A 26,617-nucleotide genomic window follows, 5' to 3' on the forward strand; every position below is an offset into this window, starting at 1 on the left:
TCGTCAAATGTAAGTTTAACAAACAATTATCTTTTGATATATTATTATTATTATTCTACGTTACATTTATATAATAGTAGCTGTCAACTGAATCTTGGTCCACTAAGAACTACTACAAAAATGAGTTAGTTGAATATGTTGTGTTATTTATTCATCCAGATTCATTCAGTCGTTCTAGAGCTAGGTGGTAACATTCATACATCCCAACATTATGATTCTCATATGAGTCTGAAATAAGATGATTAAAAAGCTGAACCCAAACATGAGTTACCAAATTTAAATATGAATGAATAGTAACAAACTTCTGTCATCTTCAGAACTTTTAAAGAACTCCAATAAAAGAAAATTTGTGCATGAAATCAGAATATCTTAGTAAAAACAATGGTGAGACACCTTAAAATACCTCAAAGTTGTATTTGGTTGTACGAAATGTTAGATAGATTTAACCATCAACCACTTCACGTAATGAATTCAACAAGAGTACAGTATTCAACGACAAACAGAAAACGTTAAACAGGACAGTGACAATGCGACCTAGAACTAACTAATATTGATGAATGACAAAGGGTATGTTCCGAGAATATTAACATCACTTGGAGCTTTGTGAGTCAGTATTGCTGTCGCAACAAATGTCTCATATTAATTTAAGAAAAAGCGATAAACAAGTAACATGAAATTAAATACGGAACCCCAAAATCATTTATCGTAAATCGTAACAAGTTTTGGATTTCTTTGTTTGAAAGATAACGAAAACTCCGGTTCAATGTTTTTAAAAATATAGGGAGCGCAAAATGTTCTGAGTTCTTATTATTTTTACTCTTGTAAAAAAGAAAATTTTGATAATGGCCGAGTTTCGAAAACTGAGAGATCAATAGTACAATTAACTATTTCTTTAAAGGTGGAAACAATAGGTGATGCGTACATGGTGGTGTCCGGTCTTCCGGAACGTAACGGTACACGGCACGCCCGCGAGGTGGCGCGTATGGCCCTTGCATTGCTTGACGCCGTCAGACGCTTCCGGATAAGACACCGACCGCACGATCAGCTCAAACTTAGAATCGGTTTGCATTCTGGTAAGCATACTATTGCAATTTTCAATACGATTTACGTTCAACGAAATCTTATGGAACTATTTTAAATCCCGATGGCTCAAATTAAAAACCACGTAGTTGTAGCTTACATCCAAGTAAAATACAACTGGGTTTGCAATTACAAGTTATTAGAGATTTATAATTCTAAATCATTAAGTTCATACTAAAAAGTTTTGCATACAGGCATATCTGCTGGCAAAGAGGTCACATAGCATTGCCTTAAAAATTCTGAAATCTGATACCATAATTATAAAAAAAATTACCGTCATGTTTTTATTACCGACGTGTTCACATAACAGGTCCTTGCGTCGCCGGGGTAGTTGGTTTGAAAATGCCGCGGTACTGCTTGTTCGGTGACACAGTAAACACGGCGTCACGAATGGAGTCAAACGGAGAAGCTCTCAAGATACACGTGTCGCCGACTACGAAGGCTCTGTTGGACAGCTTCGGTACATTCCGTCTAGAGTGTAGAGGAGAAGTTGCTATGAAGGTATTAATTTCATTATTAATTTAAAATTTCAGGTTTACTATTATTTTCTGACTATTTAGGTAAACAGATAGGTATCTGCAACAGCATTCTATTGTAACATAATATTAAAAACTCTAATTTTTAGTTTTCTTTTTAGTTTATAATTTCTAGATTAGTCTACTGATAAACATTGACCATCAACAACGATTTTCTTCTTTACAGGGTAAAGGAGTTCTAGTCACGTATTGGTTGTTAGGCGAAATAATCGATCCGAATGCTCCTAAAGAAAAACCTCAAATAGCAAAGTTACAGCTGCAATCGAATGTTAGCGGATCATTGTCACATCTGACACCGTTCAAGCAACGATTAGACCACGGGTCGAGATCATCGAGTAGACGCGGCTCTGGCATATTTCAGCAGCAAAAAACGAATGATGTACATAAATTAGAAAAAGAAATTCAACCGTTCCTACAAGTTATTAAAATGCAAAGACAGCTGTCGGAGCCCACGGAAGCTGTAACAAATGGAGTCGAAGATCACTCTACAGAGACTGACAAGTTAAACCCTCCTAATTCAATAGCACTCAACGTCAGCACTCTCAATCACAATTCAGTCAATCAAAGTGGCCAACCCAAAGTGAAACTCAAGGAATGTCAAATTAATTCTATTGGGAATCACAAATCGAATAAGATAGGAAATAATAATTGGCTACCAAAAATATCTACAGCTAGTTCCTTTGATAGCGCTTCTAAAAAGAGTACGGAATGTTTGAAAGATTACAGCGGAGTACCGTTGTTGTCCAAGGCTGAAACTCCCAATGATTCAATCGTCTAGAAATTACTATAAGTATATTAATTTAAAAAGTAGTTTAATTAAAATCACTGTGTTGTGCTTAATTGATAATCAATGAGAGAATTGTTGTAATTTGTTGATGAGAATACCTTGACTTCTGGAACTTTCCTCTTCGGTTACAACGGACGGCCGTCCGCTGTAAGAACTTTTGGGCGAGTGACCCCGACACCCCGCACAGTGTGCAGGCGCATCCTCCCCGCACTTCAGACCCCTTCGCCGCATTAGTCGCATAATAATATAATCCTACCAGATTAAATTGGCGGCTCGGAGTATGGCGCGTTTGCAACTACTATTATTACTATTACTACTATTTAATATTAACATTAACATACTCCCCCCCATTGAAAGTTTAACTTTCAATAGTTTCTTGGGTTAATAATGGGCATATTTTCATTATAGCCCGTCGTAGAATTCCTTTTGTTGTTTGGACATCTACAACTCTGCAGACACCGTCAGCTCCGGGATGCAGTTGCTTAATGCGACCGACGATCCATTTCATAGGTGGCATGTTGTCTTCCTTGATAACGACGAGATCACCGACCTTATATTGTTTGTTGTGAGTTTGCCATTTGACTCTTCTTTGCAGCTCAGATAAGTATTCAGTACTCCAACGTTTCCAAAAATGTTGTCGCAATTGTTCTAGAAGCTGGTAGCGATTAAGAGTGATCCTCTCCGTCACAGGTGAGGGAAGCGACGTTAGCGATCGTCCAATCAGGAAGTGGCCTGGCGTAAGTGGATTTAGATCCGATGGATCAGCTGACAAAGGGGTCAAAGGACGCGAGTTTAAAATTGCCTCTATTTGGGAAAATAACGTAGATAATTCTTCAAATGTTAAATTGGTATTACCAGCAATTCTTTGTAAATGGAATTTTGCTGCTTTTACACCTGCCTCCCAAATACCACCAAAGTTCGGGGCATAAGGCGGGATGAACTTAAAGGTGATGCCTTCTTCCCGCGCAAATTCGCTAACTGACTGGTTACAGGCTTGGGTCATTCTGTTCAGTTCACCTTTTGCGCCTACAAAATTTTTGCCATTGTCGCAACAAATCAATTTGGGTTTTCCACGGCGTGAAATAAACCGACGGAGACAAAGTATAAAAGCATTGGTTGTTAAGTCACTAACGACCTCTAGGTGTATTGCCTTCGTTGAAAGACAAACGAATAAACATAAATAACATTTAGATGATTTAGCACCGCGACCTTTGCGATTTATGATTGAAAAGGGCCCTGCAAAGTCAGTACCACAGTTCTCAAATGGAGCAGCAGGAGTCACTCTAAATTGATGTAAGTTACCCATTATTTGTTGCAATGGTTTTGCTTTTAATTTTGTACAAGTTATACATTTGTTTACAGTAGTTTTAGCTAATACACGGCCACCTGTGGGCCAAAATTGTTCACGCACTGAACTTAATAATTGTTGGGGACCACAATGAAGTAGTCGGTTATGTTCATGCATGAAAAGAAGTTTGGTAAAATGATGATTGGAATTGATCAATATTGGATGAATCTGACTGTATGGACAATGAGATGCATTTTTAATACGTCCTCCGACACGGAGAACTCCTTCCTTATCTAAAAAAGGGTTAAGTGACACTATATTTGACTTACGATTTAATGAATTTGTATTTTTTAAAGTATGAATGTCGTTTGGAAAAGATTCTCTTTGGGACAATTTTGCTAAAATTATTAACGAATTTTGTACTTCATCGGTTGTAAGTTCACCAGTCTGACGTGCTGAAGGAATAACTTTACAATTTTTTATAAAACGAAACACATATGCAGTTACTCTTTGTAATTTAGACAATTTGGAATAATGTTGAAATGGTATTACACTTTGTTGAATTTGTACACTACATGCAACCTTTGTTTCAGGTAAATTTAATTCAAATTTAGTTGGAGGCCAATCAACTTCATCTTTGGATAGAAACTTGGGACCGTTCCACCAAAGTTCACTATTGCTGAGTACTTGAGTGCTAACTCCCCGAGATGATAAATCTGCAGGGTTCTCAGTAGTAGGGACGTGTCTCCAAGAGCAATCATTTTTTGTTAACTCACGTATTTCTTGAATTCGATTACAAACAAATAATTTTAACGTTTTAGGTTTAGTTTGTATCCACCCTAACACTATTGTTGAATCAGTCCAAAATACTGATTTATTTATTTTGACTCTAAGTGAATTATTGACTTTATTGTACAATCTAGCACCTAATAAAGCGCCCATCAATTCTAAACGAGGAATAGTTAGTTCTGGTTTTAAAGGAGCTACTCTAGCCTTTGCACAGAGTAAGTTTACTGAACAATTTCCGAATTTGTCTATGGATTTTAAATAAATACAGGCACTATATGCAACTTGAGATGCATCTGTAAAACAATGAACTTCTATAGAAATTGGAGATGGACATAAAACATGCCTTGGTATTTCAATATTAGCAATATTTCCAATATGTGATTCAAAATCAGTCCAAGCTTTGTTTATATCTACTGGAATCACTTCATCCCAGTCTAATTTTAGTTGCCAAAGGTTTTGAAGAATAATTTTGGGAATTATAGTGCAAGCTGAAAGTAAACCTAAAGGATCAAAGATTTTACAAGATTTGGATAAGATGTTTCTTTTAGTTATTTTTGTATTTACATCTTTACTTGTAGAAAATTGTAATATATCTTTGTCCGGAGACCAATTAAGACCTAATACGGTTGCCTGTTTAGAAAAATCTTTGGTTTCATATGTAATATTTAAATTATCAAAAATGTCTGGTGCATTTGTACGAAATTTTCGGAGAGGAAAACAAGCCTTATTTAATGTTTGGATAACACCTGTTATAATATGTTCTAATTGTACCTTTGAATCGGACCCAGTGTTCAAATCATCAACGTAGAAGTCATGCTTTAAAACTTCTGCTACTGCCAAATCAGAACACTCTTCACCGAGTTGCACTAAGCATCGGGTACTTAAGAAGGGTGCCGAAGCTGTCCCATAGGTCACTGTGTTTAGTTGTAATGTTTTTAAAGGCTGATTTTCCTCATCTCTCCAGAGAATAAGTTGAAGATGGCGCTGAGACTCATCAACAAGAATTTGGCGGTACATCTTTTCAATGTCTCCTGTAACAACGTAAGTATTTTGGCGAAAACGTAAAAGAATCGAAAGCAAATCATCTTGCACTACTGGTCCAACTAATTGTATATCATTAAATGATTTGCCGGATGTGGTTTTACAGGAGGCATCGAAGACCACTCTTAATTTTGTGCTTTCACTCTGTTCACGTATAACAGCGTGATGTGGTAAATAGTAACCGAATTTTGGACTTTGAATTTCTGTTAAATGACCTAACCTTTCATACTCATGAATAAAATCAGCATAGTCTTTTTTAACATCAGACAATTTGGTCAATTTTCTTTCTAAATTTATAAAACGCCTTTTAGCAATGGCATATGAATCACCTAAAGCATCTTCAGGTTTTTCAGATAAAGGAATTGTTACAGAGAATCTACCATTTGGTAATCTTCTAGTAGTTTGTATAAAATGAGATTCACATAATTCCTCATCTTTGGATAAAACATTAGAGTGGGAGGATATTTCTTCCATTTCCCAAAATTTGGCAAGAGATTGTCTAATCTCTTGAGAAAAGTTACACTTAACAGTAGCTGATAGTTGTGTTGAGCCGGTTGGACCAGCAACGAGCCAGCCCAACTTTGAACTTTGGAGAGTGGGTTTGTTTCGCCCCGTTTTAATTAGATTGGACTCAACGATATCCCAAAACACATCTGCACCTAACAGAATATGTATTTCAGAAGGACGGAAAAAGTTTGGATCAGCTAAAGTAATATTGGACGGTAAGTTAATTTTAGTTGTATCTACTTCTACACTAGGAAGAACACTAGTAATTTGTGGTATAATAAAACATGAAACATCTATAGTAAATGGGCTAGATCTAGACTTTATTGTGATATTACATGATTCAGAAACTTTGCTTACAGTATCATTAATACCAGAAATTAATATTTGGTTTTTATTAGAACATGATAAATTCATTTTATTTTTGGCACTTTCAGTGAGAAAAGATGATTGACTACCACTGTCAAGAAGAGCCTTGCCAAGGTAAGTTTTATTTGTTTTAGAATCAATGATTTCTACTTCAGCGGTACAAAGTAACACTTGATTTGATATCCTGGTAGATAATGAAACTGGAGTTGAAACAGAACTAGAAGTATTAGGATACTCATTGGATGAATTTGAAGGTAAGTTACTATTATTAATATTCGGTAAATTATTTTTTGTATTCTTACTATTTGGATTATTATTTGGATTATATCTATGTAACAATGAATTATGTTTTTTCTTACAAATTCTGCAAGGCCCCAATTTACATTGAGAATGATGATGACCTTGACGGAAACAATTTATACATAATTTAAACTTAGTAACTTCTTTAAATCTATCTTCTAGGGTCATCCCTTTGAATTTATCACATTCATAGAGAAGATGACTTTGTTTGCATAAAATACATGATTTATTATAAGCAACGCCAGAAGATGAACTTACAAACGACTTAGTATATTTATTTTCCTTTGGAATTTGTCTTTCAAGTTTGGTGACATCACCCTTAAATTGTACAGTTTCCAGAAAGTCTGCACGGTTCCTCAAGAATTGGAAAAAATCTTTGAGCGTGGGAGAAGTAGTTGACTCACCCCTACTTTCCTCCCATTTGCGAGCTGTGACACTATCTAATTTTGAAGTCATGATATAAATTACTAAAGTGTCCCAAGACTCAGTAGGCTCCTTTAAATTATTTAACGACTTTAAATTTTTTGAATATGTATCAATCATAAATCTTATAGCTTTGTAGGATTCTTTTGGTAAAGGTTCAAATTGAAATAAGGCCTTTAAATGATTGTTTACTAAAATTCTTTGGTTGTTGTACCGATCACAAAGAAGATCCCATGCTAACTTATAATTGTCTCCGGAAAACTCAATTGACTGTATTACAACAGCAGCGGCTCCCTTTAGAGAATTACGCAAGTAATGGAATTTATTTATTTGGGGAATCATATCTACTTGGTTAATAAGAGAATCAAAAGTGTCTCTAAATTCTAACCATTGTAAATAGTTTCCATCAAACACTGGTAAATTAATAGTCGGCAGTTTAATATTTAAATTGTTATGAACACAAGAACTCTGAACTGAGCCTTCATGGCTGCATGAACGATTAGCATTGGATGTACTATCTATAATCAACTGTGTTGTTGCAATTAGACTACAAAAGGAATTTTCTATTTTTTCTCTTTCTTTAATTTGAATTTCTAAATTATCATCGCTAAGTGTTTCTATTTTATTTTGAACATCATCAAACAAATCAAATAAATTTCTAAATCTTTCTAATCTTAATTGCAATTCCGAACACATAACCGCAGTAATTTTTTTTGGTTCTATGAGTTTCATTGGTTCCAAATAATTTTGATAAATAGTTATTCTTGCTCTTATTTTTGACCGACTTGAAATTAACGTTCTTAAATCTTCTGCCATTGTAATTTAAATATTTTGGAAACAATAATAAAAAAAGATAAAAGGTGAACAGAACGGAAATAAATAAAATTCCCAAACCGTGCTGGCCGCGCGTATATGTTACGCAGCGGCTCGACCTGCAACCAGCAGCAGCTCTGCAGCAGCTGCACCAGCGCAGCCCGAACTCCGGTGATTTTCAAAAGGCGGTGCGCAGGCAGCGAAGCCTGGAATTGTCCGTCAAATAAAATTTAAATTGAGTTGACCTTTGTGGACTTTAAAGGAATAGAGATCGACTAGCAAAAAAAATAGTTTGGTTACGCTTTACGACGAAATAAACAGCAATACAAAGTGCAATTAGTACGAATTATTTAGTATTCAAATAAGTAATATAAACTTTTAAATGGACTAATTGTTATTTGCTTTTGGAAAATGTGACATTTCGGAAATCAACTTACGAATTTGGAAATTAATTAATCGATTCGGCAATTTATGCACTTTAATTTATAAAAAAAAGGAAGGTAGAAAAATGCGTCGTAACAATGGAAAGTCTAGAAACTTCTTCTAAAATATTTTTTAATACGACGGTAGGAAAAAAATTACGTCTGATTAGAATATTCCAATACTACGATGTTACGATATTTTTTGCCTAAAGCAAGAAAATAAATTATCTGCTCAAATAAAACATTTGTTAAAACGCGTGTTAAAATTAAGAAAAAAGACCACTTCCCTTTATGGCTCGCGTCGTCGATGTTCCTTTGGCTGTTTGAATCGTCGTTACCGTTTCGTCCCTTCGCGATGTAAATTGATTTACTTTTGTTTGTCCATTGCGACGAAGGGGTCACTTTCTGCCGTCGATCACGTCGGGGTCACCATAAATGTTGATGAGAATACCTTGACTTCTGGAACTTTCCTCTTCGGTTACAACGGACGGCCGTCCGCTGTAAGAACTTTTGGGCGAGTGACCCCGACACCCCGCACAGTGTGCAGGCGCATCCTCCCCGCACTTCAGACCCCTTCGCCGCATTAGTCGCATAATAATATAATCCTACCAGATTAAATTGGCGGCTCGGAGTATGGCGCGTTTGCAACTACTATTATTACTATTACTACTATTTAATATTAACATTAACAAATTATAAAAATTGTTTCACCTATTTCGATGTTTCTTATGTATAAGGGCCAAAGTAACAAATTGATTATTTTTACTTTTTATGTTAAAAGCTACCTCTTAGTTTAGTGAACAACATGCACTAAACACAAATACACATTTACAGGTATAAACATATAGTTTTGTTTAAGTGAAGGGGCCTAAGTGGCATCTTTTCCTACAAGGTTGAAACTTTGAGAGCTTCTCCTGTAAAGTTGTCAATGTGCACGTTGGCCCTCGTTCATGGGAGCCGTCGATTTGTAAGGTGATAAATTGAGATGTATGAAATATTGGAGTCATTCCTTATAATTCTTTAGTATTTAGTATCTTGGTGTTGTCATGAAATGTTTGTTGTATTTTTATTTCGTCAAAAACTGAACATATATTTAATATTGTATTTATTAATTTAGAACTCGATGAGACTAGGATGTAAATATTAGAGAATTAAGCATTTATTTATTGTAAATATCGTATTAGATGTAATTTTATTGTGATCTTAGATGGTATGAAATGAGTTTTTAATTTAAACTATAAATGTTTCAGAAACGTTTTAGAAAATATAAAAGAATGAAATTATTACGTTTTTTTTATTTTTCCTTCAGTATGTGTTTGATATAAACCAATATATAATGACCCAGCAATTTGAGTCGTGCATTACGAGTATAACTATCGAGAAGTCAGTCTGAATATTTGGATGGATGTTTATTATAGGATAACTTCAGAATGGCAAAACGGATCTCAATTAAAATTTAGTACAGAGTTACATAACATGATCGCTTCCTTCTCTCAGCAATGAAACAAATGTTATTTTTAATTCTACGCGGGCAAAGACGTCCGTAACTGCTAATCGAATTTATAATAAACTAGCTGTCGCCTGCGACTCCGTCCGCACGATATTAAAAAAAAACTAAAAAGTAGCCTATGTGTTCTTCCAGACTAGCGTTGCCAGGCGTTCGGATAAAGCCGGACATAGGTAGGCTTTTTGATTGCGTGTCCGGCCAAAATAAACGGTTTTCCGACTTTTGTTAGGCTTTTTACATTTCCCAAACTAGAGTGTACCTATTAATACTGAGACAAAATCCTAATTAATATAGGGTGTCCGACTTTTCTATCCAAATGTACGGCCAAACTGGCTGGTCTGTCCGGCTGGTAGGTTTGGCGACCTGGCAACCCTATTCCAGACAATGTTCTTCATCTGTGCCAAATTTCATCAAGATCCGTTAAGCCGGTCCGGAGATACCTTCAAATAAATATCCATCCATCAAAACATTCGCATTTATAATATGTCGCAGTAAAAGGAATGTCAGTACAGAGATTTATTAAAGTGGAAATTTTTCTTTTTTTCTTAATAACTAACGATAATAATAACTTAATAAATAAGTTAATAATTCTTAATAAATAACTCGACCGGTTCAAGCAGGCTATCGAGCAAAATAAAACCGGTGATGTATAAAGTCTAGATTTTACACGCTATAAAACTGCTAAGATAGATATATCTTTGGGAAATTAAATAAATGGACATTATTGTATATATAAAAGTTATAAATTAGTAATTAAATTTTTATTCAATTGACGAATTCTTACATATAAAAATTAGCAATATCTAATACAGTCCTTGACTAAATTATTATTATTTTTGGGAATTGTTTTCATATGGAATTTAAATCTATCAATGTTTTCTTTTTTGTTTTTTATTTACATATTTGACTAGTAAACAATTTTATTCAATAAAAAAAAATTTGACCTTTACTTATAATAAGTTATGTGACATTGATTAATTTAAATGATTATTAAATCCTATATTAGGATAAAGGATTAATCCTAATATTAGGTACAGAAGAAATAGTATTCACTATTTTTCTGTACTTAATACTCGTAAATTTTTGCATGTTAATATTATATTAACAAATAGGCCGATGTTACACATCATAATAACTGCACCCTATTTTATGGCAAATAAATGAATTTTGAATTTTGAATCAAATCCATCTGTCATGTGACACTTGAAAATGCTCCTTACAGATTATTTGGTGACTTGACAAATCACAGTAGTCTAAACTATTACAACTTCCTTCGAGGTTTTATGGAACGCTTGTAAATATAGTCAAAATGAAATTGTTTGAAACTTTAGTCTTGTTGTTCTTTGTCTTGTATTATGATAGTCCATTGATAGCGCAGCACAGAATAATTTTAACATTTCACATACTTCCGTGAGTAAAATTTATTTTTGCATATCTCATAGCATACTGTGTGTTACAAATATTATGAGTGTGTGTCAACTGTGATGTGTCTTCTTCTCATTTATAGTCACGGGCTCGTCCGCTGTGGTTTATTAATTAGTTATTTTAAATGAGTTGCTTTTCATTTTAACAATTTTAGAAAATGAATTTAAGGTTTAATAAATTTGGACATTGTTTAACATTTCTTATTTTTGGTAAGTAATGTAATGTAATGACTTGTTTATAAACTTATTTCTGTGAAAATTAATAAATAGTAATAAATTGGGTTTTGGAAATTGTGTTCCTAAGAAATTATGTCACTAAGTTGGTCAATATCTTACTATCACAAACTTTTACTAATATAAATGCGAATGTTTAGATAGATGTTTGTTGTAAGGTGTTTTCAGTTTGGCTAAACAGATATCTAGATCTAGATGAAATTTCGGATAGCAGAGATATAGAACATCATCAGAAGACATTGGCTACTAATTAAGTGTAATGTAGTTAATAATAAGAACGTAAATAAATACATCATCGTACATCAGCGCACATATTTATGTTTTTGTAATAATTTACTATATTTATAGTTTCTAGCAGTAACGGTGAGGATGTCTCAAAGAATAAAACATCTCATAACACGCAGGTAAGTTTGTCTTCTAATGAAAAAATATCTTGTATAAACTATATACTCGTTTCTATTCTTACCACTTTTTTTAAATAGACAGAATATTAGTAGGGGAGGCGAAGCGGGAATTTTTGGATTTACTCGAGCGTGGTAGTTAAACATAGTAGGGGAATCTTGTACACAATCGAGTACTCTTATTAAAAATGAAACGCTTCATATAGAAACGCCGGTTGAAATATACATTATTGACGGTCGAGTTGGCGATTGTAGCTTTTATGGCGAACACAATTATATCTAAGGACTTACTATCCAAAGTTAAAAGTTGCGGAGACTGGTAGTTTTTAATAAATAAAATCGTACTTAGGTTAGTTATTTTCACTACTTTTGACGTAACTTTGACAGTTTTATTTTATAAGTGGTCAAAGATTTGTATTTTATACAGCCATAAGTCATGTACGCTACTAAAATAAATTAAAAAAATATAACAAAAAAAAAAAACTTATGAAATAGGCAGAATTTGATTCCCTAACAAAAGAAATTTGCAACGTCTCCGGCGCTATGGGATGAGCAGCCCCTCCGCCCTAGCGTAACAAGGCACGCGGGGGCTGCTCCCCCTCCGCGCCTCCGGCTTTTCATAAACACTCTAGGGGTAGGGCAGAAAGTACCACGTGGTGTCGGGGTTGACTGATTCGGTTCTGTGACTCATATCCAACCTTACAATACAAATTTACAAAGAATTTAATACCACAATGACGCCACGCAACTGAAAAACCGTTAATAGATAATGCCAAAGAGTATGTAAACATTTCGCTAGTATACTATGAAATGGTTACATACTCTTTGCTACTTCGTAGTTTTGCGTTCCGTGTCTTCAAAATTATGAAATAATTAAACAATATAAATGTCAGATTTTTATTATTTTTAATCAATTTAAGATACATTTCGCAATAAAAATTAAAATAAATAATACGTTTGGTTTAAAAAACTTTAATCGAATTAAATAGAGTATTTTTTTTAATTTATTTTGGTAGCATACATGACTTACGGCTGTATAAAATAAAAACCTTTGACTATTTATAAAATAAAACTGTCAAAGTTACATCAAAAGTAGTGAAAATAATTAACCTAAGTACGATTTTATTTAATAAAAACTCCTCTCTCCGCAACTTTAAACTTTGGATAGTAAGTCCTTAGATATAATTGTGTTCGCCATAAAAGCTACAATCGCCAACTCGACCGTCAATAACGTATATTTTAGCCGAAACGCCCTTTTAGGGTAGCCCATCAGGATTCAAATTAAAAAAATCTATTGTTAAAAATGGCCTAGCGCGTCAGTTGGAGATAGGGTATTTTAATTATATGCGGAAAACTCCACATTTCAAATATCTGTCAATTTGCATGGTACATAAGGAAATAGCAGAGTCCCAAAGTTTCAAGAGAAAAACGTCACCTTGATGACATTGTCGTGCGAGTTAAAATTTGAAATTTCACTAAATGTAATTAACTCACCTTGCCTCAATCTGACGCGCTTCAGTATTTTTGAAAACCATTTTTTTACTTAGTAATCTGATCGAAAGCGCTACTCTATATGGAGGGTACTCATAAGTACTAGGAGTACTCGATTGGATGCACGGTTCCCCCTTTATCTTTAACTACCACGATCGAATAAATCCAAAAATCCTTGCCTCGTCTCCCCTTCTATATGTTTTATTGTATATAAAATAAAATAATTTAAAAACAAGAAGATATCATTCTTGTCATCATCATCATTATCATCATTATTATTTCAATTAAGCTGAAAATAATCAAGAGAGTCCTGATCTAGAAGTGAACACAGATTAATTTAAATAAAATAGTAAGATTTCCTTTCCAATACTATAAATTTTAATGTTTAGATGGTTACGATTAAATTTGGTATAGATGTAGAACCGAACCGGATACGTTTGTTTCACATATTTACACTATTTAACTCTTCAACGGTTTAACATATTTTATTGAAATTTGACAAAGACATATAGTTCATAGTCTCGAGTCACAGATGAAACATATAACCCTTTTTTTAATTAACTAATGGTAATATCTTTCGTTTTATTTCTTACTTGGTTATTTCACTTTTTATAAATTCATATAAATGCACGTTTGGCAGTTGTTTAAAAATTATTGCTAAATTGTAATGTTGCAGTTTATTGATCCGCTAATAGAAGAACAAAGTGTTAAGTTATGGAATGCAACAACTGAAGAATTGGATAAGTTACAAGAAAAAAACAATGATTACTGCAAACCTATGTACTATTATACACCTGACTTCAGAGCAGAGGGACGTCGGGTTAGTGAAGTTAGTAAGTATCGATGGATATGCATTGATCAAATTATGATCTCTATCCCATTAATTGTATCTGATATTTTTAGAATGCTTGGAACATATTTGGAGAATACGATACGACATTGAAAAACGGTTAAGAGAATTCGTGTCATGTAAGTTGTTAATATAAGTACATTCGAGGGAAGGATGAAGATATTAAAATATTTTGTGCAATTTTTTTCGGGTAAATTAACCAGAGATGATGTACAAGGTCCTGATCGGGACATGGTCGGGCCCGTTGTCGTGGGAGGTGATGATGCCGAAGTTGGAGAGATTCCTCATATGGTAAGATTTAGTTAAATTTTATTAATACGAACACATTACAAACATACTACCCTGAGACAAGCTATAATCGATTTGGAGGCGGCTTAAGCTTTAAAACATTCAAGATTCACTTAGAGGCCTTCAAAGTTGTTTACTGGCGAAAATGGAACCTATAAAAATGTCTTTTTATTAATTACAGCAAAACAAAATAGAGCAATAGGAAATAAGTTAAATAAATGTTAAATAACATGTGAATTCAGTACTAGAGTTCCCGAAATCCTGCATACTACATCGGGTAATTCGCTTCGTCATTTAATGTTTTAGGGGGCTATTGGTTGGCTTGGCACTGGATATGTGATGTGGGTATTCAAATGTGGTGGAGTTCTTATCAGTGAAAAGTTTGTGCTTACCGCTGCCCATTGCTCGAGAGTGACTTCGCGTGATACCACTGTCACTAACATAACTCCTCAAGTAGTTCGATTTGGTACTGTCAATATTTTTGGCGTCGTAAGTATTGTTGGTATTTAAGCAAATATTTTGGTGAAAGGAGAATATGGACCTCTCGATGTTAAATGCGGATAAAATATATCAAAAATAGAATAGTCTGCCTTTCGGTATAAAAGAGATCCTTTCTTTCCATTAATCCAACTTTCCTAATATTCGTTAATTAAAAAAAAACTTTTTATAGAATGCTGTGTATTATATAACCATTTCAGGATAAAAATGGCGTTCCACCGCAAGATGTGCGTATTTCAAGATTTATCGTTCATGATAAATATCATGCTCCGAAAAGATACTATGATATCGCTCTGATAGAATTAATAAAAAATGTAGAGTTCACTAGAAATATCCATCCTGCATGTTTATGGACTAAGGAAAATGAAATTTCAGGCAAAGGTATAGTCGCAGGCTGGGGCGTAGTCGATACTGGTAAGCTCATAGAAATAAAGATATTTCTCTAATATTAATGAAAATAGAAGATTTGTAATTGCGCATTACTGGTTAAAACATTCTTTCAACATTAAAATAGTACTTTATCCCTAAACATCATAGGGTGTAGTCTAAAATTGTTTCAAACTTTAAATATCCACCCATGTATAGATGAAACAGATCGCTTGTATAATTTAAAATTTCTATTGATTGCGGACAAGACAATTTGTTAAGGAATACAGAAGTCATGCGTGAATTGTTCGCGACATGCGTGACAGGTCCGCGTTTCGTCTAATAAGTCAGCTTGGCTGAGGACTAATTACGTATTTAGTCCTCTTTCTCTTCCTACTCTTTGTTATAAAGGGATTTGAATTGGGAAGAGGAGGAGACTCGTAGGGAGGAGAAATATTCTTTCTTTAGGTCTCCTCCCTTGTCTATATAAAGGTAGGCAACGTGTCTGCAAATGCTGATGTTTTTTGGCAACGGTCACTGTAGCCGTTTGCTCTTTTGCCACCTTTTGCTATGAAAAAAATCTTTTTGCAGCGAGTCGTCGTACGTCATCCAAATTACAAGTAGCCGCAGTGGATATGGTGCCATCAGAGGAATGTAATAATACATTGAAAAGGAGACGCAACAGGAATTGGAGCCATGGCCTTGCTTCCCACCAGATATGTGCCGGCCACATGTCAGGTGGAATTGATGCTTGTCAGGTTTGTGGAGATTCCGCATATTCGCCTGTTAATTAGTTTATTATCAATATTTATTAATCACCGGAATATTATACCTTGTTTATTCTGTGTCTATTGTAGATCTTAGCAGAACTTTAGTCATTTGATTTTTGTATAGTGTTGTTAATTATTTCTTAAATAGATGTTCTTTGGTCGAGTGACCCCATGTAAAAAATGATAAAATAATAAAATACTCTTTGCAGGGAGATTCTGGAGGTCCATTGCACATTAAGCTTCAAATGCCAATAGATATACAATTTGAATGGGGTATGCATTACGTAGTTGGCGTGACGTCATTTGGTCATGGTTGCGCATTGGCCAACACTCCAAGCGTTTTTTCAAAAGTATCCCATTTTATTGATTGGATTGAAAATATTGTTTGGGAAAAAGAAGTTAATGTTACATTGAAAGAAAATGTCAAAAGTAAATGAAGAAATAGGAGCAGCAATAAGTCTATTACCAACCTATTTTAGGTTTTATTTGACACTTGTAAAAGGAAATTTATTCAGGTTTTATAATTTGTCTAGATTGTTCACTCCGCACTCTTTGAAGGTTCAAGTTTTTAATATCAATTTAAGTCTTTAATGTTAAAAATTTACTTTTTTGGTCCCAGTATATGCAGTATATCTATGAAAAATGATGCCTTTTTACCGCGAAGAAGAACACAATGAAGCAAAAAGAACACATTACTATGAAGCAAAGTGCTGTTAAAACATTTCAACAAAGCATCCGATCAGACCCATGTCACTCTTTCTCATAGGATTTGATTTACTAAAACGCTTTCTTTGCGGATATGATTAAAAATTCTGAGAAAGATTTTTAGAATGTCATGTCTTATATCACAATATATAAATTTTGATCTTAATAGTGTTTAACTTTCATTTTTGAAATACAGTTAAAGTTTTAGAGAAGAGCAGGAGCTTTATCTCATCACGTCGCGTTACGTTGAACGCCATTTTATCCTGCCTAGATTCCAAAAAATAAAATTTATTATATATTATATATTAAAAGTTATTTAACTGTATCAAAATGAAAATAACAATAATTATACAAAAATGAATTAACTTATATAGGACGGCTAAACCACTCATGTACGTATGTCCGGTGTCGGCACCGACTAGTTTCGAGCCCATCGGAGGCCCTTCATCAGGATGAGTGGGACTGGTATTGTTTGAGCTCAGTGAGCGACGAGCCGCGTCCGCGAAATAATACCAGTCCCACTCACGCTGATGAAGGGCCCCCGATGGGGTCGAAACTAGTCGGTGCCGACACCGGACTTATGTACGTGAGTGTTTTAGCCGTACTATATAAGTTAATGATAATGTATCACGAAAGTTTGAATAATTTAACAAATGAATTGTATTAAATTGGAATCGAGTGTAAGTAAAGTTTTGGACAAAGTTTCGACTTTCATTGTTAGAAGCAACTCTTGTAATCCAATTAATTGTTCCAAAGGAATATTTTATAAAGTAATATTAAATCAAATATTTTCGTCTTGAAACATTTTCAGCTTTCTTTTGCTACTAGAAACAATCCAAAAACATGTTTTCAATTAATGTATACACAAGCACTTCTCCATCAAAGGATTTTATTACTATGTTTATTAAAACATGAGTGACATTATAAATATAACAAAACCTTTTTTAACTTTACTAATAACAAAAAGAGGAAATATTAGTATATTGTATTTGCAATGAATAAGCTCAAAATATACTGGACTGATTTCAAATAATCTTTTACGATTAGAAAGTTACATTTTCACTAAGTAATATATTTATCGTTATTATTTTTTTTACTCCGCGCGGACGAATAACGAATAAAGAACTTCAATATTAAAATATCGTCGATTCATTTTACTTTGCCTTAAAATTTTCAGATACGTTTGTAATTTTAGAGCTGTTCCGTTCGTCGAAATTCATATTACGAAAGATAACCAGCCGAATAATGAAATTCGAATTGTGAAGCATTTAATTTCAATTTTGTGGTAATGTTCTTTTTTTGTTTTCAATGAAATTGTTTTCTTGAAATGTAATTTTCAAATATTATTACGTTAAATTGAAAATTCCATTTGGTCGAATGGAAAATTTCAATTCTTGATATTTTTTTAGCAATAAACAAAGGAAATTATCAAACATTTTAAGAAATATATATTTTTTTTTAAAGTAATTAAATTCAGATTACGTTGTGTACCACGTAAAGTAACAAAACATCCTATTTTTCTTTAAAGATAGTTGCATCAAAATCTATCTGGTTTATGAAAAAAAAAAAAAACGTACGTCTTATTGGCTTCTGAGACTTTATAAAACATATTGTTATCAAAGCTTTGTCATACAGGGATTTCGGTCTCAGAAACCAACGATTCCAAAAGAGTTAAAAATAATGAATTAAAATTTAATTCATCGCTTTCAAAGATATTAATGAATCGGAAGGAAGTAATTTAAGGACTGATTGGAATTCTAATTAATATTGTAAGAACGAGTGCTATTCACGAAAACCTAGAACTTATTTGAAAATTGACAATTTAACGGAATTATTCAGAAATGGGTCTGATGTTTTCAATTAATTTTAAGTCTATTAAATTTTAATTAAAATTCAATACTTGGTAGCTTATAGATGGTCCAATTTAATAAACCTTATTTATAAAGCTTTATAAAAACATCGATTAAAGTGATTGAATCGATTCGAACATCAATCATATGTTGATCATATTCAGTTATGAAGTTGCCACGTTTTTCGTATGATTTTTTTTTGTAACATCCTTAATATTTAAAAATAAAAAGAGTTCACTGACGCAACATTGTATCGACGTGCGACATTGACATGATTAAAATAAATATTTTATCTTCTAACTTCAGTTTTAACTTCGATAAAAAAAAATTAAGTTTTATTCCCGACGTTACAAGGTTACGTTGTTAGATTTTGATGAAGTGTCAAGTGTGATCTAGCAAAATGGCAAAATTAACAGGTATTATATTTCAATGAATTAACCTTCAAATTGCCAAAAAAGTCAATTTGTTTCGTAAAGGATAGTGTACTCTAGCATCACTTTGCACACCGGGTCAGATGCGTTTTACTTTGACGTAAAGACGATGTAACGAAATTTTCTTTAAAATATTAAATAGACAGACAACTAGGCAAAGGCTTTGCGTATCGTTAAAAGATTTTATATTAAAAGTTATTTAAATTTAAAAAGATTAAAGTCCTAAAATAAAAAATAAAAAACTTAAACATTGTTTCAATTGCATTTTAGCTTAATCACATAACAACTTTGTATCGCAAGTTGATATTATACATTACCAAAAACCATGATTATTGAAATATGATTATGCGTAGTACTTTTAAGCAGTTTTTTAGCCGACTTCAAAAAGAAGGAGGTTATCAATTCGACTGTATTTTATTTTTTTTATTTTTTTTATGTGTGTTACCGCGATACTCCGCCCCTGGTGGTCCGATTTTGATGAAAAATATTTTAATCGAAAGGAAGTGCTTGCAGGTGGGTCCCATTTTTTTGTTTTTTTTTTTTTTAAATAACTAGAAGACTAGTAGATTTTGAATATAGCTTCAAAATTTGTTGCGAAAATTAGGGACATTTTTGCTTTCAGCGCTTACGTAGGCTAAACTATAGGACCTACATAAAAATGATGTATGGCGAATTGTAGCTCTTTAAATGTGCTAAATAAAAGTCAGCGATAGCATATATCTATCTTTTATAGTTTTTTCACAATAACCATTTTTTTTGTGATATATAATCAAGATATCACCTGCGGTCAAAGGGTTTAATCACGTGTATAATTAAACAGTGTCTAGTTGTATTTTTTTTTGCTAATACAATAAATGTCCTTTAATTGTGGTCTCGATTTCAGTATTTGATATTTATTGACAATATCTACTGTTATAATATATTAACTTGTATGTAGAATGCGAAAAATATTATTTAATTTATCCGAGGTAAACATTTTTTATTGTAGTTTTGTGATTCTTACTCATCATTTTATGCGATGTTTTCGCAGTCGGAACTGAAGCATTTTATGTTTCTTACTTATGAGAAATTCTCCAAAAAATTAAAGAACATAAAACTGTTTTTGTTATTTGTAAGGAAATACCGCAAACGTAAGTAATAAAACGGGGAAAACTAGTTATAGTTATAGTTTTTTAGATACAGTAGCTATTAAATTTAGTTATTAATTTGAAATCTAGTAAAGAAACTATTGATGCCAGTATGAAATTTAATTTAATGTAAAAGTTATTTTTCGCCGTCTTTTCACAGTTGCTTGTTATGTATTAAGTTTATAAGTTGTTTGTTAAACTTAGATTAGATTCTCTAAGTTTATTTATTGAGAACTGATTCTTGAAATTAAATATCATCTATTTGGAAGTCAATCAACTGTTAAAAAAACGGTAACAGATTGATATGTGTAGTGAACACGGACTGATGTACGTCCCCGCTGCGCACATGTAAATTATCAAATATTTTATAACAATTTGAAATATAGCAATTATTTCTCAGTGATAGTGTAGCCTTCTAATAAAAAAAAAATATATTTTCAAATCAGATCAAAGTTTTAGAGTTTATTAGTCACATGCGAAAATACAATATTAAACGCAACCTGCACCCATTATCTTTTTCAAACCAGTACTTTATAATTTTATGAAGTTCATGAAATTATAGGTTAAGGAAAATTAATTTCTCGGCTTGTGTGGCAATTTTATAGACCAATGATTTCAACAAAACGAGGCAATTTGTAGAGCATTTACTGATTTAAATCGCATTATCCATAAAGTAAAACGAAAATACCATCTATAAAGATCCTCTTTTTGCTTTCGTAACCAATCTTACTAAAATTATAAATGCGAAAGTTTGGATAGATGGATGGATGAATGTTTGCTTGAATGTATCTCCAGAACGGCTCAACGGATCTTGATGAAATTTGACATATATGTAGAGCATAGTCTGGAAGAACACATAGGCTACTCGTAGTTTATTTAAATTCCACGCGGACGGAGTCGCGGGCGACAGCTAGGTTGAAAATAATTTTCTAAAGTTAGTATGAATTTAATAGCCTCTTCTCAAGATGGATGATCTGGTCAATGGTTACTTTAAATTATAAGAATAGCTAGATTTTTTTAAATTGAAAATAAAATAAATCTAAAATATTGTAATTCATTTATAATTGAAACGAGAATTATATCAATAGCGATTAAAACTTAAAAACTTAACAGTGCATGCATAATATCGTTCTAATTTAATCGTTTATTAACCAAACACCTATATAGACTTTTTCCACAATAATTCCTGCAGTATTAGTTCCACGTTCTATTCAATCACTTAGCATTGGGTATTTTGTATTGGAACAAAAATGATTTACAATCATATTTTAAAAGGTCTCAAAAAATTTGAAGATCCCAATCACCCGTTTTTGGGACCTAACATTTATGGTCTTAAAACATTTGGATTATTACACCATACTAATAAATATGCAAGAATGTTTTACAAAGCTTTACATTTATGTTCTTTCATATTCGTTATAACTCAAATTGTAGATATTTACTTCATGAGAAACGACTTCAACAAAGTACTGTTAAATATATCTATAACAGCTTTAAGTTTAATTGCTATATGCAAAACTATATCTTGCCTTTTTTTACAATCACGTCTACTTAAAGTAATCAATGCAATTAACGAAGAAGAAGCGGCACTTTCTTCATATGATACATTTGAAGAAAAACATATGAAGAATGATATAAATTATGCACGACTTATCACATATTTATATTGGTTAGTTATCTTGATAACTAGTGTTGTAACAATTATCGCTCCATTTTTAAAATATGCAACGACTTCATCGTATAGAGAGGAAATAAATAACGGTAATGAACCATATCCACAGATTTTGAGTTCATGGTTTCCTTTCGATAATAATAAGATGCCGGGATATTTTGTCGCAACACTAATTCATACGATCATGACAATACAAGGAGCTGGAGTTGTCGCGGTTTACGATGCGAACGCGGTTTCAATAATGATTTTTCTAAAAGGACATTTTATAATCTTACAAGAAAAATGTCGTCGAATTTTTGAAGCTAAGGATGGAAATTTAACAAAATCAGAAATTTTCATTAGGATTAAAGAGTGCCACAGACGTCATAATTATCTGCTGAGGTAAGTGTTTTATCTTTATAAGGATAGTTTGTAGAACTTAATAATGTTCCAATGCATGAAAATTAAAAGTTGCCGTGTAATGAAAAACAAGAATCAAGTTTTATTTCTATATTTTGCAAATTCACCGACAGTGAGGATAATTAGTCTTAGCTTAAATACATTTTTTTTATTACATTTTTTTACATTATAAGGTGGCAAACGAGCAAGCGGCCCCATGAATTCGCCGAAATGGTGAAGCGACTGCTACCCATAGACATTAGCAATTGCAGATGCGTTGCCTACCCTCAATCGACAAAGGAGGAGACGCACAAAAAGAGAATATTCAACCTTCCTATGCATCTCCTCCTCCATCAAATTCACCTCCCCTTCCCATCCTTTCCTTATAAGAAAAGGGTGGGAAGGGAAAGAGGACTAAAATTAGGCCCCCGGCACCAAACTAATGAACGTAACCAAATTAATAACTGCACATAAATAACTGCACTGAATGTTAAGTGGTGATTTAGTCAACACTGCAGGTAAGGATTAATTACTAAGAGCCTTCGTAATTTTTGAACGAAAATAGTTACAACTTATGCAACGCTTTGCTGCATTTTATTTGATATAGATCAAGCTACGGTTTCAAAAAAGTATATAGAGAACTTCGCAGTAACCATGATTGTTGTTCACGTTACATCTATTTGACTAAACTGGCTTCCTTTTGCCACACTTTTATATCAAGTCTAGCTATGGCCGCAACTCCGCCAAAGCGGAATTAAAAACAAACTTAGTAGCATATGTCTTCTTCCAGACTGTGTTTTACATCTACATCAAATTTCATCGAGATCAATGCAGTCATTCTGGAGATACCTTGTAACAAACATCCATCCATCCATTTATCAAACATTCGCATTTATAATATTAGTAATTTTGAACTTTGTATATGGTTTTTGTGTGGTAATCAATGTTTTTTCGTTCTTTCTTATGTTTTGTATTCTTTGTACAGATTGTATTCGACATTTAATTCAATGATATCGCCGGTTATGCAGTTATATGTTCTTGTGTGTTCTATAAACATTTGCTGCAGCGTGATACAGTTAAATCTGGTACGACATTTTGTTATTTCACGATTGAAATTTTTATCTCTGCTTATTTCTCTTCTCTTTTGTATTCATACCGTTAGTAATCGTAATTCGTTCATTAATATAGATAGTATTTACTTTTAGCAAACTTTTCATTGTTTCTTATGTTCCAGGAGAATGTGGCAACATCACAAAAAATATGGGTATTTGAATATGTTTCTGCTCTGGCAATACAACTCTTTTTATTGTGTTGGCATAGTAATGAAATAAAGGTGGAGGTAAATTTCTCATGAATCATACACTAAAAATATAATATTTCAATGAGCTTGTGAGTTAATGATGTAGAAAATAAAAATACACGACCTTTATGTGTATGAGTTGGTATTATTGGCTACAGTTCAGAAAATTGTTAAAAAATATCAAGTCAATAAGAAGACTACTTTTCTTTATACATCGAAGAATGTATGTTAGACGAGACTCTGAATAACAAAAGGCAAAAACACACAAAAAATCTATTTGGTTGTTTTACAAATACCATCAAAATATTTTGCGCGATGTATGCATACACCAAATAACTTCTATAACACAGATTCACATAAAGGAAAAGTTTACCTTTTCCGCATAAGAAGGTTTATCATAATCGTCAATCTTGGAACTTTGCTAACGATTGTCCCATGTTATGATAACAGCTTATTTGTGATCGTGGTATATGGCACTTTATTTAATCTGTCAATCTCTTAATCTTTCTTTTCTTTTCTTAATTTTTCTTTTTCTAATTAACTTAATTTCATATTTGAAAAAAGGAACGGGAAAGAACAGAGGCTCAAGCAGGAATCATTTTGAAGGGAATTTCGCTGAATTATAAATTTGTATGAGATTTGTGCAGCGCAATAAAAGGTCTTATTGGTTGTAAAAAATCACCGTACGTCGAATAGAAGTTTGTTCTCTTAAAATTCAGCGAGATATACACATATTATTATAAAATATATTATGTATAATATCAACAGCATTAGCGACTGATGAATCAAATAGTCAGTGCTCAGGACTATGAGAATGGAACCTCATGATTGCTTTATATGCAAGCAGTCTCCAAAATCATTCGAGATATATTAATTATTATTCTCATGGTTATGATTGCTTTATAGAGTGACCGAGCAGACCGTGGTGTGTATGAAAGCAACTGGTGGAAGGCTGACCCGAGTGAGCGCAAGCAACTCCTACTGTTGGCAGGGAAATTGGCCCCGACGTACATAATGAAAGCCGGCCCGTTCACTGAGCTCTCCATTTCAACATTCATCGATGTTAGTATCTCGTATTATATCAATAGGTGCATTAGAATATATTAAATTTGAGGATTTACGGTGAGTTTCTGAGACCGAAGTCTCCGTTTAAAACGTATGTTTATCTCTGTTTCGCCAAAGATAATGACAGGGATGACGATAGATTTTATATAGAGACTAGCTGTTGCCCGCGACTCCGTCCGCGCGCAGTTAAAAAAAACTTAATAGGGGTATGAAAAATAGATGTTGGCCGATTCTCAGACCTACTCAATATGCTCACAAAATTTCATGAGAATCGGTCAAGCCGTTTCGGAGGAGTACGGGAACGAACATTGTGACACGAGAATTTTATATATAAGATGTTGGTATCAGAAACCCACGGTTAGCGACCATATATTAGTTACAAGACATACATTACATACATTACACGATCGATGTTTAAAGATAATAATATCATTACATCATCACATTAGCTGTATTTAGAGTTGAAATTTATACCTTTAACTGAATAATAATCCAAGGAATCCTGACGAAGTTACGGAAGTATACGAATAGAATTACACCCTACTTCATACTATACTCCCGCTTGTAGGACAAAAAGTAAAACTTATTTTTAGTATGTATTTACTACAGTAATGTAATGTAATAAGAAATGTTTCCTTTTCAGATAATGAAGGGGACATACAGTTTTTACACCTTGTTTGCACATATCCAAGAAAAACGAGAGTAATGTAAAAATTACGCAAAATTTAACACAATTACAGAGACGTAGCTCACACTTTTATATATAATAATGTTTATTTTTCGTGTTTTTTTTTTTGGATCCTGTATACCTTTATTAGCGAAAGTCATTGTCCCGACGGATGACCTACATAAGCTTGAAACTCGAATAAGAGGAAAATTACCTATGAGCAAGAAGCATATTATCTCGATTCCTTGGACTCTTATGCATATTCAACTGCAATTTTTAATTTAAAATTTAGTAAAACACTTTTATTTTGACACAATAAAAGCAGCAAAACTTATTTCGTTTCTTTTGTGCATTGTTTCATTTATGTAACCAATGCCTCCGAGAAATAATAACATTACTTTCTTCAAGGATATTACCTAAAAGTGATTGATCTTCTGGATGAATGATCACTAACCGTAGGGATTACATCGAATATCCATTTCATCATTTGCCTACGACATAATGCCATACTGATTGTTAAATAGAACATTACGATGAATAAGAACCTCGCTTCAAATGTGAATTCAAAAATAAATCAATAGCATATCACATATTTATTTTAAAATCTGAAAGTGCTATAGTGATTAGTGCTTTATATAATTAGTTAGTCTAATTAATGATTACATGAAATAAATAAATTAATTAATTAGTTAACTAATTAATAATCTAATAATTAGTAGTTAGTCTCTACACAAACAATAAAACAAATGTAAACAAATCTACAAGCAGCTCAGATCATATTTAACAACGTGAATAAATAAAGTCATTCTATGTCTTAATAACACTAAATTATAATTATTACCTACATTAAATAAATACGTTAAAATTCAGCAATTTATATTTAGTTGTTTCTTTACCTGTTAATACCTTTATTAAAAGGGAGGCATAAAGTTTATTTAATTTATCGCTGGTAATAAATTGAGTTCCTAAGAATAACTTTACGAACAGCAATAATTTAGAGTAACATCTGTACGGTATTCTTACATAATTTATATTTATTGTGGTGAATTACCTACTTATGTCTTTTCTTCTAACTCATAATATTACGTACTTATTTCTATTACAAATTGAGGAGCGTCGAAACAAAAACAAACAACACACACCTTGTTTTTTTTTTTTTTTGTGGACAATTGTAAGAATATGTCAAGTTCATTGTTCACAACCAATTGGTATCTTAAAGTAAATTTTCAAAATGAAATTTA

At 32.8% G+C, this 26,617-nt stretch overlaps 4 protein-coding genes across 7 annotated transcripts in view; 3 read left to right on the forward strand and 1 right to left on the reverse strand.

The window, feature by feature from the left end:
• LOC106721157 (atrial natriuretic peptide receptor 1) overlaps positions 1-2,468 on the forward strand; it is a 110,343-nt gene extending 107,875 nt beyond the window's left edge. For all 4 annotated transcript variants that reach the window (XM_014516046.2, XM_014516048.2, XM_045682249.1 and 1 more), the window contains 3 exons: positions 899-1,073; positions 1,391-1,581; positions 1,783-2,468. In XM_014516046.2, coding sequence (XP_014371532.2) covers positions 899-1,073; positions 1,391-1,581; positions 1,783-2,394 — 978 coding nt within the window. In that variant the 3' untranslated portion in view covers positions 2,395-2,468. The remainder of the gene's footprint in view (positions 1-898; positions 1,074-1,390; positions 1,582-1,782) is intronic.
• A 293-nt stretch (positions 2,469-2,761) lies between these two features.
• LOC106709196 lies at positions 2,762-8,936 on the reverse strand. Its single transcript, XM_045682318.1, has 4 exons — positions 8,804-8,936; positions 8,050-8,136; positions 6,957-7,734; positions 2,762-6,275 (listed from the first exon to the last, which is right to left on the reverse strand). The coding sequence occupies exons 1-4, from the start codon at positions 8,934-8,936 to the stop codon at positions 2,762-2,764; spliced, it is 4,512 nt and encodes a 1,503-aa protein (XP_045538274.1).
• Positions 8,937-11,647: 2,711 nt separating this feature from the next.
• LOC106721108 (serine protease snake) lies at positions 11,648-16,646 on the forward strand. Its single transcript, XM_045682186.1, has 8 exons — positions 11,648-11,921; positions 14,086-14,242; positions 14,313-14,378; positions 14,477-14,550; positions 14,854-15,036; positions 15,246-15,459; positions 16,003-16,169; positions 16,391-16,646. Exons 2-8 carry the CDS (start codon positions 14,188-14,190, stop codon positions 16,616-16,618), a joined length of 987 nt encoding a protein of 328 aa, XP_045538142.1. The 5' UTR covers positions 11,648-11,921; positions 14,086-14,187; the 3' UTR covers positions 16,619-16,646.
• A 4,898-nt stretch (positions 16,647-21,544) lies between these two features.
• On the forward strand, positions 21,545-25,453 carry LOC106721140 (odorant receptor 46a). Its single transcript, XM_014516013.2, has 5 exons — positions 21,545-22,347; positions 23,330-23,429; positions 23,579-23,683; positions 24,551-24,706; positions 25,353-25,453. The coding sequence occupies exons 1-5, from the start codon at positions 21,545-21,547 to the stop codon at positions 25,413-25,415; spliced, it is 1,227 nt and encodes a 408-aa protein (XP_014371499.2). The 3' UTR covers positions 25,416-25,453.
• Positions 25,454-26,617: the final 1,164 nt, after the last annotated feature.

Source organism: Papilio machaon, chromosome 18, assembly GCF_912999745.1.
Source record: "Papilio machaon chromosome 18, ilPapMach1.1, whole genome shotgun sequence".
Taxonomy (NCBI): Eukaryota; Metazoa; Arthropoda; class Insecta; order Lepidoptera; family Papilionidae; genus Papilio; species Papilio machaon.